At 24.2% G+C, this 14,874-nt stretch overlaps 2 protein-coding genes across 8 annotated transcripts; one reads left to right on the forward strand and one right to left on the reverse strand.

Annotated features, from left to right (window-relative positions):
- The first annotated feature begins 68 nt into the window (after positions 1-68).
- On the forward strand, positions 69-13,026 carry LOC139987442 (uncharacterized). Of its 7 annotated transcripts, none has more exons than XM_072003701.1 (40): positions 69-425; positions 626-808; positions 891-1,087; positions 1,266-1,281; positions 1,662-1,741; positions 1,824-2,007; positions 3,409-3,444; positions 3,536-3,658; positions 4,149-4,274; positions 4,374-4,424; positions 4,528-4,662; positions 4,742-4,837; positions 4,911-5,036; positions 5,113-5,220; positions 5,300-5,395; positions 5,487-5,621; positions 5,710-5,751; positions 5,842-5,925; positions 6,001-6,093; positions 6,209-6,367; positions 6,452-6,547; positions 6,651-6,719; positions 6,791-6,880; positions 6,988-7,134; positions 7,204-7,299; positions 7,711-7,773; positions 7,900-7,986; positions 8,814-8,927; positions 9,036-9,179; positions 9,420-9,467; positions 9,539-9,636; positions 9,717-10,209; positions 10,306-10,551; positions 10,635-10,715; positions 10,784-10,921; positions 10,989-11,177; positions 11,273-11,419; positions 11,490-11,737; positions 11,829-12,009; positions 12,652-13,026. In XM_072003701.1, the coding sequence occupies exons 1-40, from the start codon at positions 216-218 to the stop codon at positions 12,847-12,849; spliced, it is 5,253 nt and encodes a 1,750-aa protein (XP_071859802.1). In that variant the 5' UTR covers positions 69-215; the 3' UTR covers positions 12,850-13,026. The 7 variants fall into 7 exon arrangements, with proteins under 7 accessions (XP_071859802.1, XP_071859803.1, XP_071859805.1 ...); XM_072003702.1 differs by having other exon boundaries at positions 8,844-8,927; XM_072003704.1 differs by lacking the exon at positions 6,791-6,880.
- Positions 12,450-14,548, reverse strand: LOC139987455 (uncharacterized). Its single transcript, XM_072003729.1, has 3 exons — positions 13,750-14,548; positions 13,591-13,672; positions 12,450-13,464 (listed from the first exon to the last, which is right to left on the reverse strand). Exons 1-3 carry the CDS (start codon positions 14,084-14,086, stop codon positions 13,245-13,247), a joined length of 639 nt encoding a protein of 212 aa, XP_071859830.1. The 5' UTR covers positions 14,087-14,548; the 3' UTR covers positions 12,450-13,244.
- Positions 14,549-14,874: the final 326 nt, after the last annotated feature.

Genomic DNA, 14,874 nt, shown 5'->3' on the forward strand with positions numbered 1-14,874 from the left:
TCTATAAATGGAATTTTAAAAAAGGATAGAGTTATGCTTCTTACTTAACTACTGCTCATGGATGTAAAAACACGTTGACAACTCTAATGATAAGATGGCGAGCTAGTATGTTGATGGTTATTTTAAGATTATTTTTAAACTGAGTGTAGGAAGACTCTTTTAATTTAATAAACTAATAATTTATTCATGTTATTCGATCTTTTCATTAATGTGCCATGAACCCATTTGATTCAACGATCGAATCTATCCCAGAGATTTCTAAGATTTTTGATGAAGACTGCAATTGTACTGCTATTGATAACACTATCGGGGAATTTTGCGGCGAAACTGAAACTCTAAGAATTATCAATGAGTTTCAAAAATTATACGAAACTCGCATTGAAAATGTTGATCGAGAGGTCGAAAATGAATTTGATCAAGTTTGTGTAAGTTTTTCTATAATATATAAAGTTAATTTAACTTATTTGCATAAGTGCAAATGTAAAACATTAAAATTATTTATTCTTTTTTGCAAGAAAATTGACCATAATAAATTAAAAAGACAATGAAAATGAATGTATATTTCTCTATATTTTTAATTTTTAATGTGAAATTTCTACTTTTATTGTTATTTAATATTTCATAGATGAAATTAGAAATATCAAAAGAATGGATAAAAAATTTAAAAGAGCAAAATGTTATGTTAGTACAAGTAGTAGAGGATTTAGAGCAAGCTGCTTGTAATAGAGTTAAATTATTGGAACAAAAATTAAAACATTCATCAGTGTTAGTTTCTGGGAACATGTCAAAGTCAATGAATACAGAAATGGTATGATGTTTAAAATTTTTCTTTGAGATTACTATGATATATATATAATACAAATTTATATAACAAATAATAATTATTGTAGACTATACATACACTTTCAAATCGTGTAAGTATCTTAGAAAAAGATGAAAAATATATGCAACAAAAAATAGAATTTCTTCAAAGTGATATCAGAGGATTATTGGAACTAATACGACGTGCAGTGCAAGAAAATCATTGGAATTTAGATGATATAAAATTCTTTGAAATTCAACCTAGTGATATACCTGTCCCCACTAAGTAAGTTCCCATTAAGTTTCATGAACCTGGCAGTATATACATGAACTTCTAAAATGAAAATCCACATAAAATAAGAATCCACATGGTAGGGATCTGTTGGATTTTCAAGTGTGTGCTGCCAGGCTAATTAAATATTCTAAACAAATTAAGTAATATAATTTCTTTTATACTTTTGTAGCTGTACCTGTGATCAGGTAAATATAAATGTAGATGCTGATAAGAGATTCAAACTTAGAATACAAATTAGTCACGATTTCATGAATAAATCAGATTATCCATTAGATGGAAGTATTTGCATGATACATCCTACCCATTCGACAACACTTTAAGTTTTTACTTTTTGCTATATATATATATAGATATATAATTGGTATATGTTGTTTATTTTATATTTTAATCTCCTACACTCTTTTTGATAAATTCTTTGTCAAATATGCCATATAATTTTTATGTAAAATAAATGGTGGGTATGTAATATAATTATGTACAAATTGTTGTTTTTCTTATATTTAAATTTACTGTAATATGTATGAGTAATGAAAGTTTGAAATTTACTTTATGATTTTAAAATTAGGGAGATATAAGTCATAAAAAGATGCAGTCCTTAAAATTGCAAATCAAACATCTTCAAGAAAATGAAAAAAGAATGATTGTGTAAGTGAAAATGAAAAATGAATTTAAATAATGAATATTTTTTAATATATTTGTTATTAACACTAAATTCCCAATTTTTTAGATATCAAAAAGAGTTAGAGGATAAATTAATAGATCTTAATGCAAAATTGCAAACAAAAGAAGATACCGTTAAAGCATGTGTTTCTCAATTTCAAAATCTTAGTGACAATCTTAGAAAACATGTCAAATTTACTGAGCAAATTGCATCTAGTTCATTTATAGTAAATGATCAAGAACCTGTTGATGTAAGTTAATATTATCTTAAGTAAGTTTATACTTTTAAATCACAACTTTAAGTATATATGAACATATACGTCTATGTAATTATATTTCTGATACAGTGAAGTAATTGAAAATTACATAGATTAAATAATGAATAACAAGGCAATCATGTTGAAATATGAAATATTTTCAAATGTATGAGATTCTCTAGATTAATATAGTGATAAATTATCTTTAAAACTTTTGTTGCTATCCAGATTATGTTAGTGGCTGGTATTGTGGAAAAGCTATTCATTGAAAAAGATCTAGAAACAAAAAACTTGCAGGAACGCTTACGTGACGCGGAATCTAATTTGATAATAGTAACTCGTGATAGCGATATAAGTTTAAATAATTTAAAAATTCAGTTGAATGAAAAGTACAAGACAATTCAAGAAATAGAGCAGCAAATGGTTAATCTACAAAAAGTTTGTGCTATTTGCTCGAATGTATATTTTATTTTTCAATGATAATTTATTTATAATTCTATTTGTATCAACTGTTAGGAATCAATAAAGAAGCAAATTGTCTTAACAGCAGAAGTGACAGAAAGAAACGAAGTAGTAACGTCTCTGCAAAAACAAGTAACTATGTTACAAGAGCAATGTCGTTCTACAAACATGCAAATTCATTTTAAAGAAGGCATTATTAAAGAAATGCGAAGAAGATTAAGACGAGCTAAGGTATAAACAGTAATTCGTGGATTCATAAATGGATAACAATGATGTTTTTTATTTTCAGTTTCTATATTCTAATTTCTTTCCTTATACTTATAATCGTTATGACAAAGTTACTATTGACAATCAAGAAATGGAATCTTTTTATAAATTATGTGAGAAAATTATGATACCAAAAATGATGTATACATCTGCTGAGCACAATAATGATTCGTTTTTGCAAACTTACATTAACACTATTTTAAATCATAATAAATTAATAAAAAATGTATCTATAATGAAAACAAAACACAATAATTTAAAAACAAAAATAATAAACTGTCATAAAAATACTGAATATAATAAAATTGATATGTATAAGAGTTTTCATGATATTGATAAAAAGATCTTGAAATATAGCAAAAAGCTACCATCTGTTAATACACACAAACAATTATTGAACAACAAAGATACTCCTATTTTCGAAAAATCTGAAAATTAATGTACGTTTTTCAATAGATATAATAATTGAAATGTTAAATCATTATGTTAACATTCAGCTTCTAAGTTATTAATAATATATTATATATTATATGTAAAGTTGGTCCCTTTTATATTATATTTCAATATGATTGCCTTTTATTTCTAACATTTACATCAAAATAATCAATATTTTATTTGCATTTAACATATTTCTTGCTTATACTTTTCTTCATAATCTTTTTGTAGGATGTTAAGAGGTCAAGGAATCCTACAAATCAACAGGTAATATATATATAAATATTGAATGTTTAGTGTTTAAAGATATACATTTCAATATTGTCAAATATTGTTTTAAATAGATTTTAATTTTTAGAATCAAATTTTATTATATTTGAGTAAAGTAAAATCATTCATGGAACAGGAAAAGGAAGACCTTTTTAATTTAAAGATAGAATTGGAAAAAACTGTAGAAAACTTGTGCGGCAGAAAAGATAAAGTTGGTAACATACATATGCACATTTTTATGTCAACAAGATATTGAATAGAATATGTCATTTTCTAATTAAGTAATATAAAGAGAAGAATTTATTGTTATCTTTTTGGATATTTTTTAAAGGATATATTTAACTTCATTTTTTATGATCTATCTTTGGATAAAGATCTTATGAATAAACATTTTTCAGTTGTCTGTAATATCGCGAAGAAATCGTAAGAAGAATAATTCACTTTAATAAGGAATTCCAGTATTTTTAAAAACAGAAAGCTTAATTGATTCCGATAGTATTTGCACATAATATATATTTTCAATTGTAATAAAATGTAGAGCAATAAAAATTTTATATTATTTAGCACATATATTTTTAATTGAAAAATGTTTATCGTTATTAATATTGCTTTAAAATAGTTATGCTAATAAACAATACTTGTAAATTTCTTACGAAAATAATTATTTACAAAAGAACTGTTTGATATTTCTAATTGAACAGGAATACAAAACGATTGATAGTGAAAATAATGTGGATAATATAAGGTATAAATTAGCTAAAAATATTGAATATGTGGACAAACTATATTTAAAAAAGGAGGAATCAATTGAAATAATTAATTCTTTAGTATGTACAATTTTTTAACTCATTCATATAGTGAAGAAATAATTTTGTATATTTAAATATTATATTATACTATTTATTATATTCTATATTGTGCTCTAGCTTCAAATGGAAAATAATCATCTTTTTCATGTAGAAGATCTTAATTGCTTAGTAAGTATTATGTTAAATAATATTTAAATTTTATCAATAAATGTTTTATGATAAATTGTAATGTAAGTTATTAACACAAGGAACAAAAATTAATGTATTTTAGCCAAGCACGGACATTAACCGACGGAAATTAATGGACATATTCAGAGCATGCATTGTTGAAGCACAACTTACTATGGAAGATATGAAAGATGAAATAAATATAATTGTTTCTTCATTTAAATGTAGACATCAAAAGGTGAACTATATATTAAAATTATTGTGTGTTAATTACATATTACTAGCATGATTTTGTATTAATGACAAGATCTTTACAGTATGTTGATTTGAATAAAGAAGTTATGAATGTACAAAATCAGTTAATAAAAAGTCGGGGGATAATAGCAGAAGTAATTAATGAATTACAATTACAAGTAAGAATAATTAAATTTAATTATATTTAATGTTATCACCTAGCAATTAATAAACTTTTTCTCCTCATTATAGGGAGAAGAAAGAATAAGACACAATGATAGAATTGTTTCAAGAAAGAATAAATTAAAAGACATAAAAAATGAAATAAATCTGTCCCAATCCCAATTATCAATTCATATAAATGAAACACAGACCAATGTACAGAACAAATTTAATTTCTCTACTTAAGTTTAATATCTGGCTAACTAAGTTAATTATTCTATTCAATTTTTAGGAAAATATATCTAGTTATGCAGAAAATGTATCCAACTACGACCTGTTATGTTCAGTAATTGAAGAAATAGAACAAACATCATCTAGTCTGCAAATATTTCAAGTTCAAGTAAAATTTTGAAATTCTTTATTGTATAAAATAGTGTTAAAATATTAATAATAAATAAATAATATTTAAATTATTTAAGGGATGTTGCATAGTAAAAGAATTTGAAAAAATGAAGAACCAATTTTGTGAAGTAGATTCATCTACAAGGAAATTACAAGAAAAAATAGATGAAGCAGTTGTGTATTTACTACTATAAATATTTCTTAACTATTTCTTAATTTCAATTTTATTAAATTCATTACTTAATTGAGTTTTATTCTTTGCAGTTGACAGAACATGACATAGTAGAATTGACACTTTCACAAAAAGAACAAAAATTACAGAAGTTAGAAGAAGAAGTTGATGTGATTCATTTAAAAGTAAAAAACGTGTTGGAATCATTTTTTTCTCCAAAAGAACATGTATGTATTTATTATTTTTATATTACATTATTATTTATATTATAATTAAGGTAAAATTTCACTTAATTTTGTTCCAATTATGTAATAGGTATCTGATTATAATATTATGGAGGCTCAATTATATACACAAGTAATATTTTATGTCATTTAATCATTTCATGTTATTTATTCCCAAATCTCTTTGTGATCACTTTAATATACAAATATTATATTATTTTAGATTTTAAATGAGATACTGCAAACTAAACAAGCTGTATATAAATTAAGGAAAGAATATGACGAATTAAAATATAAGTTGTCACAAGTGAGAAACTTATAAATTATTTTAATTATATCATATTATAAATAAATTTACTTATTTGTAATAAATATTTTACAGTCATCACTCCACCCTGAATGTGATAAGAAAACGTGTTCATGGAAATGTAGAGTAACTGACTTACAAGATCAAGTTAAAATATTACAACATGAGGTATGTAATATTTAATTATCTTCTGTAATACAGTATGATAACAGTAACGTATTGATTGTTGTTTTAATAAATGGTGGTAGATTTTTATACCTATTATCAAATTTGACTTCTGCAGGCAAAGTGCAATGAAGAAGCGAACAATTTTTTAAGAAATAACATTCAATCAATAGAAGAGGAACTGCATATAACACAAGCAAAAGCAGATAATTATAGACGATCTCACTCCATAGATAATATGAAATTAAAGAAAAAGATTATAGAATTAGAAAATACCGTAAATATATATATAGACAATTATTTAATATAGAGTATTAAAATATTATTAGATAAAATTATTTTATATGTATTTGAATTTTAGCTTAAATTTCAAAAAGAAATTGAATGTACTCTTCAGCGACAATTGAATGATAGCGAAATTGAATTAAAAAGATCTAAAGAATTATTAAATTCTTCTGTAAGTTGAAATTTCTTACAAAAGTCTGATTATTATATTTATATCTTTTTTATTTACATCATTAAAAAAAATTTTTTTAATTCTTTTTTACATTTTATAAAAGCATAATGAACATAGCATGGAAGAAACTTTGTTACGGTATGGTTGTTATCAGTTCAGATATGACACAATGGTAAGTGTTATTAATTATTCATACAAAATAAGTCATTAAAGTAATAGTAATAGGTAGATTTATATTTGTAGACTGCACCTCAGTTATTTAAAAAACTGCAAAACACTATAAAATCAACAAAAACTGGCCTTCAAGAACTTAAAGCAGAATTCAAAAAATTGGTTTGATTAAATTTCATTACTTTCATTACCTCCTGTGTAAAAGTTACACATTATAATACACATACAAATTTTTATTATTTTTTATTTTGGAATAATATCTTTTCTAGATTTGTGAAGATTCATCTAATAGCTGTTCTTCTGCAAAGTCATTAATGAATTTACTAGAAAAATTACAGAAGTATGAAAATGAACTAGATAATTGTACCCAAGAAATTGAAGAACTCAAGAATACATTATATTCTAAAGATAAGCTTGTAACTATTATTTCACTTTTACATTTGGACAAAATTATTAACAGCATCTAAATACTATTATATTTACAGATAGAAAATATGGATGAAATTATTAAAATCCAGAAGGATTCTATTGTAATGACACAAGCTGAATTAAAAGAACTTCACAAAAAATTTCAAGAAAAGGTATGTTAATATTCAAAAACATCTTAAAAAAGAATCATTTGTAATATTTAATAAGAATGACTGTAGACTAACTGTATATATAACATACATAAATTGTAGGAAGAGTTATAATGTTTATAATTATCAAAAATTAATATTTAGATTAGAATTTAATACCAAGAGTATATTGAAATTATCTATTTAATTCTTAAGTTATATTACTTAAGTTTTTTGTTTGGATAAATTTAAGTAACTTTATACATCACTTATACTAAATTTATGATGCAAAATTGATATACACATACTTTATTTGCATGAATTATTTTATTGAAAATGTGATAATTAGAAAGAAACTATCAAGATTTATTATTAAAGGTATGTTAACTATAAGTATCAAAATTTTAATACAGTATGTAATATACACATTTTTAGATTGATAATCAAGATCAAATAATTTCTCAATATGAAAAGGAAAAAAAAGAATTATTAGAACAGGTCTGTATTAATTTTATATTATTAATAATTATTATAGAAGAAATTTCTATTTTTATTTATTGGTTTTACTCTAGTTTATATAAAAACTTCCTCTGTCAGTTGATATAAAAATATATTCGTTTTTAGAACGAGCTTCAAGTTCAAACTATTGGTCACTTACAAAATGCTGTAGTGGAAGCTAAAAAATGTATAGATCAAATGGGACATAGAACAGTGAGTGATATGAGTGAACAATGGCCTACAATTTCATCTGCAGTATACAATCAAAGAAACGTGCATGATGTTTAAACGTTAACTTGTAATGAAACGTGTAGTGAAACATGTGCAAGTAACATATAGCTTATTTGTAAAAACAGGCATTCGACATACTTTTGTTAGAAAATAAGATAGCAATTTACAGTATAATTTAAAAGATTTTGACAGATTATAATAATTATAAAATTATTGAAATCAGTTTCATATTTTAAATATAGAACATATCTTTAAATTTAAAACAATTGTACATTATTGAAAATATTTAAATTTCTATAATTTTGTAATATTTGAATAGTATTTAAATTCAAAAAATTAAATTAAGCAATACCTCAAAATTGCATATATTACATATATATTACATATTACTTGTGCAATATATTTATTAATGCCTAAAACTTCATTTTTGTAAATATTGTTGATGATAGTTAAAAACATTTGTTAGAAGTCTATATCTTATTGTTTTAAAATAAAATATATGTATTTCTGTATACAAAAATTATGCTCATTAATAATAACAATATATTACGTATTAGTAAAGTTTATCACTGTTTATTGTTACAATAAATAACTGAATAAATAACTTGCATGTATTTTGTTTCATATTTTGACCATACCAATAATTTTAAATAACTAACACTATATAATTTTCTTGTTTAGTTTCAAATATAGTGTTGTAGAAGTTGATTGTGTGACTTGATAATGACTTGTGATACTTAAAAGCAACATTTGTGTTTAGTGGTGTTGTTAATATGAACTTATTACACATTTTGAAGTATTATTTGTAGGAAAACAATCGAACAGTCTGTAATTTACAGTTTGAAGAAAAAATTGAAGCTATTCGTTTACTCACAGTGTATGCAGAAGAAACTCAAAGTCAATATAATGAATGTTTTGCAGAGGTATAGTACACTCCTTTATCTATAATTAATTTTATTAATCTATTAAGAATATAATTTATTGTTTGCGAAATTAAATGCCATTTATAATAATATATTCCTTTTATATAGGCAGCTAAACAAGATAAATTGTTAGAGCTACAACGAGACGCAATTCACAATCTTCAACAAAAAATTAGTGGTATGGAATACGATAATAGCACAGCTATTACTTTCATCCATATCACATATTATTCAATTTTAAAAACGATACAGGTAGAGGAATTCGAAATATTGCTGTAGATAGTGAATCAGAATTGTTGCACATATTTGTTCTAATAATAAAAAGATGATACATTTCTTACTATCAGAGTTTTATTGCATTTTGTATTTCTGTATAGTTATTAAGCTAAATATAAATTACTGTTAGTTTTTATAATATTTATTTTAATATTAAGATATTAAAAGAGAGTTAATTTTAATAATTGTATCTATTAATAAATATAAATTTTTTAGGAACAACTGGAAACTCGAGTAAATGAAATTCAAGCTCTAAAAAATGAGGTATAACAAGCTTTATTTCATAAACATATATTCTTGTAAGCTATGTTCAAAATACGTTAATTTCATTTCAGAGAGATACTTTAATACAATCAAAATGTTACTTGGAAAGTAAATATTTGAACACAAAAATGTTATGGCAAGAAGCAGAAGGAAAATTGCTGGAATTAAGGTAATATTTTAATATAGAATTTTGTTAATGTGGAAGTATAATATATATTTAAAAAAATACTGTTCTGTTAATTGATTTAGGAAAGAAACGTTGAAGATTGAACATAAAACAAAGATTACTGAAGATAAAGGATGTCAATATAAAATAGAAGTTAAAGACAAAAACTGCACTACTCAAGATATATTTGATTGGAGTGACTTAACATATAATAATACGGAACAATGTAAAAATTTATCACATGAACATGACTTACAATCAGAAATTGAAATTTTAATTAGAGAAAACGAAGATATGAAAAGACAATTACAAAAATATAAATTGGATTTTGACATCATTGACAAAGAACTGAAAACAGAAAAAGAAAGTAGTACTTATGTTCAGCAAATTTCATTTGAATTACAAAAATTAAGAGATACAGAGTGTTGTCTACAATATGAAAATGAACAACTTAAATCTGATTTAAAAAAACAAACTATTGAAATAGAGGACTTGTTAGAAAAGTTACAGTTATCTCAGGAAAATAACACAAAATTTGAGAAATTGTTAAAGAAATTAGAGGATAGGCAGATACAGGTATATTTCACAATAAGAAAAACAGCTCTAATAATTATAATGTTAAATTCTAGTTAAGTAAAAAATCATACTGATATTTTATTCCATTATGTGCAGATTAATGATTTATGCAGTCAGATTGTGAATAATGAAATTGTTATAAAAAAACAAACAGAAATCATTGAAGAACTTGAAAAGAAGTTAGACATAAAAAATAAACAAATTAAAGCATATTTATCTGAATTAAATGAAGCAGAAGAAGAGATGTCAACTTTACATGAAAGGATACAATCTTTGAAAACAATGTTAAAGGAAAAATCAGATGATATGGTTAAATTGCAGGCAGATTATGAAGTGATGAAAGTATGTATTAATATTTGATATTTGACTTTACTACTCTAGAATACTCAAAAATTGATTGACTACTCAAAAATGTTTTATTTCAGAATGAGAATTCTATATTGAAGATGGAGAATAGCAATTTTGAGGATAAAACAAAAGAAGATATTTGTCAATTAAAAGCTATAGTATACAGTATATTTTATCATATATCAATTTTAAAATTGTAAATAATGTCAATATTATTTCTTTTCAGTTGAAAGATCTCCAAATGCAATTATGTTTTGCTGAAGATAATTATTGCAGAGTCACTAAAGATTTTAATAGAACACAAGAACAATTAATCAAGATAACAAAACGAGAAGCTGACTTACAAGAATGTTTAACAAATATGGTGCTTATTATCTTTAAATATTTTATCTAACTGAAAATTCTCTTATCTTTCTGTTTAACCATTTTAGGAAATGGATTATTGCTTAAAACTATCAACTATGGAAAAAGAGAAAACTATACTTGGAGATTGCTTGAATAAACTTAAAGATGAATTAGAAGAAATTCAAGGAAACTATTCATCAAAAAATAGTGAACATTGCAAACTGCAAGATATTTGTAAGTCTTATGCGGAACAATTACATATTTTACAACAACAGGTGAAACAAATTAATCCAATATTTTTATCTCTAAAGGATTATATATATATCTTACATCATATAATATTAATTTTAAGTATTTATTATATTTTTAGATTGAGGGAGAAAAAGAGAAAATTAAGCAAATGGAAGAATCAAATCATTGTATAGTGCAGCAGTTACAGGAATACAAGGAACAAAATTGTAATCTTATTAAGGAAAAATCCATAATAGAACAAAATAATTGTGATATCATTTCAGAGGTAAACAAATATTTAATTGCTTGTAACATACAAGTTCAATAAAAATAATTTAAAATGAATTTTTTCTTAGTTGCAAGAGACACACAAATCCTTGTTAGAATTAAAAAAGGAGTGTCAGCTAAAAAATAAATCATTGGCATGCATATCAGCAGAATTGACAGAAACGGCAATGAGTAGATCGGAACTTTGTAATCAGTCGCAATATGTCGTTTCTTGTATACGTGTTTGGATGGAAGAACAACGAGAATATGTAAACAAACTTAGTACAAAATTGAAATCCCAACAACAGGAATTAGTACAACTTGAATTTGAAAAGGGGTCAGTGTTTTTAGAAGTGTTCTAAGATTATTATTTTTAAAGACTTATAAGTTTAAAGTCTCTCAAAAATAATCGACAAAACAATTTACAGAGTATTAGTAGATGAAACAAGGAGACTAAAACACATTAATCATGCACTAATACAAAGATTAAAGCGGACACATAGACATGGTGGGAGGAATATTAGAAATGTTTGTGTAGGATGCCAAATATTACCAAAAAATATTGATATACATCTTCCTACAAGCTCCAAATATGTATCATCACAGAAGGTAATTTCATTCATAAAACTTTCTTGTTTTATTTTTTTAATTAATACAAACTGTTCTAACTATATACTGTTTAGAGTTTAGAAAGTTAAAACTATTAAAGATAATTTGATATTTTTACAATCAGATAGCTGTCTTATAATTCATGGTATAATTGGGAGACAATACTTAATGAAACAATGACATACAAATAAAACAATATGATAAGAATATATTTTATAGAAACTTCAATTTGTGAAAGTTAAAATTATTTATATTCAGATTTGTTCTTTACATCATATTGTTCTTTATAATTGTATATCTTTCTGGAATGAATCTATAGATCTATGGTCAATTATTTTGAATTATTTTTAATTAATCATATTGGTAAATTCTTCATTCAAATTTTGTTCCATTTATGTTCCGCTATGTTCACCCAACAGATGAAATCAGGGTAATTGTTAATTTATGTTTAATTGATCGTAGTCTAAACATTTGTTATGCAGTTTATATTACAGTATATGTATTAAATTTAAGATTCTTACTAAAATACTTCCGTAAAACATAATATAAAATCTGATATATTTATTGCTTTATTTACCACGAATTATAAGGTTTTTTTATGAATTTTAATTGACTTAAATTTAAATACTTTCTTTCATTTAGAAACTCAATCTTACAAGGACAGCACAGCGCATGTCAGTGTGTAGTAACGGTTCGTGGTTCCCTAAAATGAAATATTTAGTAAACGAGTTACGAAAAAGTAATGTAGAATGTAGTGAAAACTGTTTTAACAGGATGAATACAGATGTAGGGGCAGAAGAAAACCACGATTGCGGTTACCAATCATCTACCAGTAAATGAACATATATAGAAAGTTATGACTACTAAAAATGAACTAATCATACTTTTTAACGGACATATAAACAAATTGTTAATTTATCAGACTTTTTTATATTATTTACTATGTAATAGAAGTTCTTCATATTTCTATGCGTGAGTCAATTTAAAAATATAAACGTACATTGAGTAAATAATTCATTTGTCAATGTGTACTTTCTTTATTAATGTTTCATAATTGAATTTTCTGGAGTACGTAATTTTAGAGTAAAATGATACTTTGTATGACACAGAATATGCAGCAAAACAAGATTTTTTATATATGCTTTGTGAAATAATTTAAGTAAAAATTTGCATTCGTTCATAGTAAATACTTCCAGACTGTTTGGAGGATACTAAAAATTACATATTGCAGACTTTTACAAACTTTTGCTTATCTCTAAAGATCCATCATTATATGCTATATATATAATCTGATAGAGAAATATACAAACCAAAACAACATGTAGTAAAACGCTTTTATAAAAAAACTGGTGGATTTCTTGAGCTGTCCACCACGGATAAGAAAGAAAAAATAAATGTGTTAAATACACGATCCCCAAACATGCAGAAATACCTTTTTCAGTGAATAAATTTAGCCTAAAATACAATTCAATAAATATTCATTTAGATATGGATTAAGATTAACTTTTTAAATTTGTATTACATACCAATTATAAATTTTAAAGAGAAAACATTTTTTATAAATTCAATATACTCAAATACCTAGTAAGCTTGAAGAATTCCCATAATACATTTATAAAAACAGTATTACTTTTCCCTGTAGTCTCATTTAACAATTTATTTTCTGCAAAAGAAAACTGATATTATTTTATTTTACACATATAATTGCTATTTATCAAAGTAACATTTATATTTATTTACCAAAAAAAGAACGTATCAGATTCTTGTTTTCTTGATGCTTTTTAAGATAAATTATATCCTCTTCTGTAAAATATTTCCAAATGCATAAACTTGGCTGCGGTGAATCAACATATTTACTATGAAGAGGATTTTTTGAATAAACCCACGGTCCGCACAAATCGTCATAATCTACATTTGATTCGATTTGAATGTCCGACTGGATTTTTTGTAAAGTTACTTGAATTTTCGGTATTGTACGTTCTGACAAAGTTGACCACTTAACATCTATAATTGATTTCGACTGGTCTTTTTGACCGTTAGTTTGTAGACGATCTTCTGTTATGAATTGATATGACATTATCAAATATTATTTCTACAACAACAAGGTGTGTATATTTAAAAATTAGATACATATAATAGTTAAATTATGAACATTTAAATTGATAGAGAAAATTGGACTTGATAAATCGAATACAAACTAACTCACGGTTTGTGTTGATCGTGTTTTCTTTCACTATATATATACTAATATTAACATATCCTAAGCATAAAATATTATATACATTATATAGAATAATACATATAAATGTTAATAAGCCTACAATTTCATGTATTATCTTTTAATATTGTTAAAATAATTTATGTAAATCAATGCAAACGCCATTAAGAATCATATACATTTTCAACCACAGGATATCAACAACATAGAAATTTAATAGAGAATAATTTTTAAAATTGTAATTATATTTACTACGATGCATTAGTGTGATTATAAAATGTCAATATATGTGCTTATTAAGTGTATGTATATACGATATATATATATCGTGTGAGGGTTTATATACACAATATATATATATATATTGCACTATTTAAAGCTACAAACATAAAATAAAATATTACATTTTTCGCTCTTTTAATCGTATAAAGGCGATTATAAAATGCACAAATTATTTTGCTTAAAAATACAATATTTTGATAAAAATTTTAATAATTTTTATATGTGATTAATACAAAATTTACAGCATATTTACTTTACATTTCAAAAAACAAAATAAATAAAAACTAAAATTTCTTCAAATATCAACATACATTTTCGAAATGTACAAAAAATTAACATATCTGTCAAATACTGCATAATAATGA

The sequence above is a fragment of the Bombus fervidus genome, chromosome 5, assembly GCF_041682495.2.
Source record: "Bombus fervidus isolate BK054 chromosome 5, iyBomFerv1, whole genome shotgun sequence".
Classification (NCBI taxonomy): Eukaryota; Metazoa; Arthropoda; class Insecta; order Hymenoptera; family Apidae; genus Bombus; species Bombus fervidus.